This window comes from Leucoraja erinacea, chromosome 28, assembly GCF_028641065.1.
Source record: "Leucoraja erinacea ecotype New England chromosome 28, Leri_hhj_1, whole genome shotgun sequence".
NCBI classification, from domain to species: domain Eukaryota; kingdom Metazoa; phylum Chordata; class Chondrichthyes; order Rajiformes; family Rajidae; genus Leucoraja; species Leucoraja erinaceus.
The window spans coordinates 2,160,172-2,164,222 of record NC_073404.1 but is presented as its reverse complement, the minus strand read 5'-3'; the positions used below and the strand labels follow the sequence as shown (position 1 = coordinate 2,164,222).

General features: G+C 52.7%; 2 protein-coding genes across 2 annotated transcripts; one reads left to right on the top strand and one right to left on the bottom strand.

Annotated features, from left to right (window-relative positions):
• Window positions 1-214: 214 nt before the first annotated feature.
• ubb (ubiquitin B) lies at window positions 215-3,411 on the bottom strand. Its single transcript, XM_055657502.1, has 2 exons — window positions 3,192-3,411; window positions 215-2,402 (listed from the first exon to the last, which is right to left on the bottom strand). The coding sequence occupies exon 2, from the start codon at window positions 2,394-2,396 to the stop codon at window positions 339-341; it is 2,058 nt and encodes a 685-aa protein (XP_055513477.1). The 5' UTR covers window positions 2,397-2,402; window positions 3,192-3,411; the 3' UTR covers window positions 215-338.
• On the top strand, window positions 2,621-2,986 carry LOC129710444 (uncharacterized). Its single transcript, XM_055657398.1, has one exon. The coding sequence runs from the start codon at window positions 2,621-2,623 to the stop codon at window positions 2,984-2,986; it is 366 nt and encodes a 121-aa protein (XP_055513373.1).
• Window positions 3,412-4,051: the final 640 nt, after the last annotated feature.

Below are 4,051 nucleotides of genomic sequence, written 5' to 3'. Positions count from 1 at the left end.
GTCCCTCACCTAGTTGCTACATTTACATACCATTCAACAACTTGGCCCTTTTATTTTCCAGCCCACTTTCAATATTCTAATGTAACCCCACCCCCCCATGTTTTGGCTGAGAACCCAACTAAATATAGGTAATTTAAACAAAACTGCACCGGCTATTTTCAGCTACTCGTTATATTTTATAAGGCTATAACAAATGTACAAATTGGCTACAACAAATATTCGACAAAATCTTTATTATCTACAATGCTTCATATACTCAAGGAGAGTTTGCTCATTAAAGCATATAGAATGCATTAAAAATTACAGTGCAGTCCAAAATGATTAGGACCAGATCAAACTTAAAGCCCACCACGCAGTCTCAGGACCAAGTGCAGGGTAGATTCTTTTTGAATGTTGTAGTCAGATAGAGTACGGCCTTCCTCCAGCTGTTTCCCAGCAAAGATCAGACGTTGTTGGTCTGGAGGAATACCTTCTTTGTCCTGAATCTTGGCTTTGACATTCTCTATGGTGTCACTTGGCTCCACCTCAAGGGTTATGGTCTTCCCAGTGAGCGTCTTCACAAAGATCTGCATTCCACCACGGAGTCTCAGGACAAGGTGAAGAGTAGATTCTTTTTGAATGTTGTAGTCAGACAGGGTTCGTCCATCTTCCAGCTGTTTTCCTGCAAAGATCAGACGTTGTTGGTCTGGAGGTATACCTTCTTTGTCCTGAATCTTGGCCTTGACATTCTCTATGGTGTCACTTGGCTCCACCTCAAGGGTTATGGTCTTCCCAGTAAGAGTTTTCACAAAGATCTGCATACCACCACGGAGTCGCAGAACAAGATGCAGGGTAGATTCCTTCTGAATGTTGTAGTCAGACAGGGTTCGTCCATCTTCCAGCTGCTTCCCAGCAAAGATCAGACGCTGCTGGTCTGGAGGAATACCTTCTTTGTCCTGAATCTTGGCCTTAACATTCTCTATGGTGTCACTTGGCTCCACCTCAAGGGTTATGGTCTTCCCAGTAAGAGTCTTCACAAAGATCTGCATTCCACCACGGAGTCTCAAGACAAGATGCAGGGTGGATTCCTTCTGAATGTTGTAGTCAGACAGGGTCCGACCATCTTCCAGCTGTTTTCCTGCAAAGATCAGACGTTGTTGATCAGGAGGTATACCTTCCTTGTCCTGAATCTTGGCTTTGACATTCTCTATGGTGTCACTTGGCTCCACCTCAAGAGTTATGGTCTTCCCCGTAAGGGTCTTCACAAAGATCTGCATCCCACCACGGAGTCTCAGAACAAGATGCAGGGTAGATTCCTTCTGAATGTTGTAGTCAGATAGAGTACGGCCTTCCTCCAGTTGCTTCCCAGCAAAGATCAAGCGCTGTTGGTCTGGAGGAATACCTTCCTTGTCCTGAATTTTGGCCTTAACATTCTCTATGGTGTCACTTGGCTCCACCTCAAGGGTTATGGTCTTCCCAGTAAGAGTTTTCACAAAGATCTGCATTCCACCACGGAGTCTCAAGACGAGATGCAGGGTAGATTCCTTTTGAATGTTGTAGTCAGACAGGGTCCGACCATCTTCCAGCTGTTTCCCAGCAAAGATCAGACGCTGCTGGTCTGGAGGAATACCTTCCTTGTCCTGAATCTTGGCTTTGACATTCTCTATAGTGTCACTTGGCTCCACCTCAAGGGTTATAGTCTTACCAGTGAGCGTCTTCACAAAGATCTGCATCCCACCACGGAGTCTCAAGACAAGGTGAAGAGTGGATTCCTTCTGAATGTTGTAGTCAGATAGAGTACGGCCTTCCTCCAGCTGTTTCCCAGCAAAGATCAGACGTTGTTGGTCTGGAGGTATACCTTCTTTGTCCTGAATCTTGGCTTTGACATTCTCTATGGTGTCACTTGGCTCCACTTCCAGGGTTATGGTCTTCCCCGTAAGGGTCTTCACAAAGATCTGCATCCCACCACGGAGTCTCAGGACAAGGTGAAGGGTAGATTCTTTCTGAATGTTGTAGTCAGACAGGGTTCGTCCATCTTCCAGCTGTTTCCCAGCAAAGATCAGACGCTGCTGGTCAGGAGGAATACCTTCTTTATCTTGAATCTTGGCTTTCACATTCTCTATGGTGTCACTTGGCTCCACCTCAAGGGTTATGGTCTTCCCCGTAAGGGTCTTCACAAAGATCTGCATTCCACCACGGAGTCTCAAGACGAGATGCAGGGTAGATTCTTTCTGAATGTTGTAGTCAGATAGAGTACGGCCTTCCTCCAGCTGCTTCCCAGCAAAGATCAGACGCTGCTGGTCAGGAGGTATACCTTCTTTATCTTGAATCTTGGCCTTGACATTCTCAATGGTGTCACTTGGCTCCACCTCAAGGGTTATGGTCTTCCCAGTAAGGGTCTTCACAAAGATCTGCATTTTGAACTGGCAAATAACAAAGACAATTTTAGTGCAACCAACCCATCAGTCATAAAAAACGGCCTTTGAAGATACACCAACAATTCCCATCCCAAAACATCTGTTAACCTATGCAGTAGAATATATAATTGGAGAGTACTGGAACAATCCCTCCAGCCCACCCTGCCTGTGCCAACCACAGGCTCATTCGATTCACCGCCTCTGCTATTTTTTTTTACCTCAACATGACTAGCGAATCTGTGCTGCTGGTTGTTTGTTCATCAATGCCGCCAGCCCCGCCCGTCCTCCTCCTCCTGTCGACACTGAGAACCGCTCCTCCCCCTTGGACGCTATCCTGTCGCTCAGCCGCGCCTTCTCTTCGCCCCCTCCCCCTCCCCGTCCCGGCTGGTCCGCCAACCGTCATAGCGCCACCCGTCATCACCTCACCAGTCCCCCGCCCGCACTCCCTCCAGCCCCGCCCGCCAACCATCACTGCGTCATCTCGCCTGAAAATCCGCTGTGCTGCCGCCGCCGCCCCAGCCGCTTACACCCGCAGCCGTGCGCTTCGCCCCACCAACTCGCCCCGTTTTCCCGGCCCCTCACACCGCTAATCTCTCGCCCGCTGTGTCCCTGCCGGCTCGCCCGCCGGCCAACCGTCACGGCGCCATTTGGCCCTCTCGCCTCAAAACCCGAATCGTCAACCCTCCCTGCCTCCCCCCGGGAACATTACTACACTAACAATCGCTCGTTTCGCCCCACCACCGCTTCGCTTCACCCAGCTTCCCCGGGACCCTCGCAGCTCCGGCCGCCGCTCACCTCGTTCGTTCCTTCGTTCGTTCGCTCGACAACTTCGGTACGATATGCTCACTTCCGGCTGCGATTCTGGTTTCCGGCAGCCGCTGCGCTCCCTTTTATAACGAGCGCCGCCTCACCCCCTCGTCCGCTCCCTCCGCGCGGGAAGTAGTGCCAGAAACTATCGTCGTAACGGTCGCTGTCGATTTGGGATGTACAAGCCTGTGCGGTAGGGTGCGAGTATTGCGAGTGATGTTTGCTGTGCGTGAGCGAGTGTGCGGGCTGGTGCTGCCAAAGCTGCTCTCTGCCAACTGGCGGCTCCGCGCAGCGGTTTATTTTCTGCGAGCTGTGCGGTGGCACGAGCGGCCTCGACGCTGATTGGCGGGCGGCCGCTGACGTCGACAATGGTCGTTGTCCCTGGCGACGGGCGGCCAGTCGGCGGCCGCCACGTGATGGGCGCGTCACCCCGCGTGATGGCCGCGTGTCCAGAGCGTGAGTCAGCAGCTGCGGGGAATGATCAGGGGGGGGATGATCCAGAACACAGGGGGGGGGGGGGGGGGAGAATGATCCAGAACACTGAGGAATGATCCAGAGCACTGGGGGGGGGGATGATCCAGAGCACTGGGGGGGGGGGGGGGGGGGGGGTAGAATGATCCAGAACACTGAGGAATGATCCAGAGCACTGGGGGGGGGGGGGGGAGGGGGGAGAATGATCCAGAACACTGAGGAATGATCCAGACTGGGGGGTGGGGGGGGGGGGGAATGATCCAGAGCACGGGGGGGGGGGGGGGGGGTGGGGATGATCCAGAACACGGAGTAATGATCGAGAACACGGGGGGGGGGGGGGGGTGTAGAATGATCCGGAACACTGGAGGAGGGGGGGG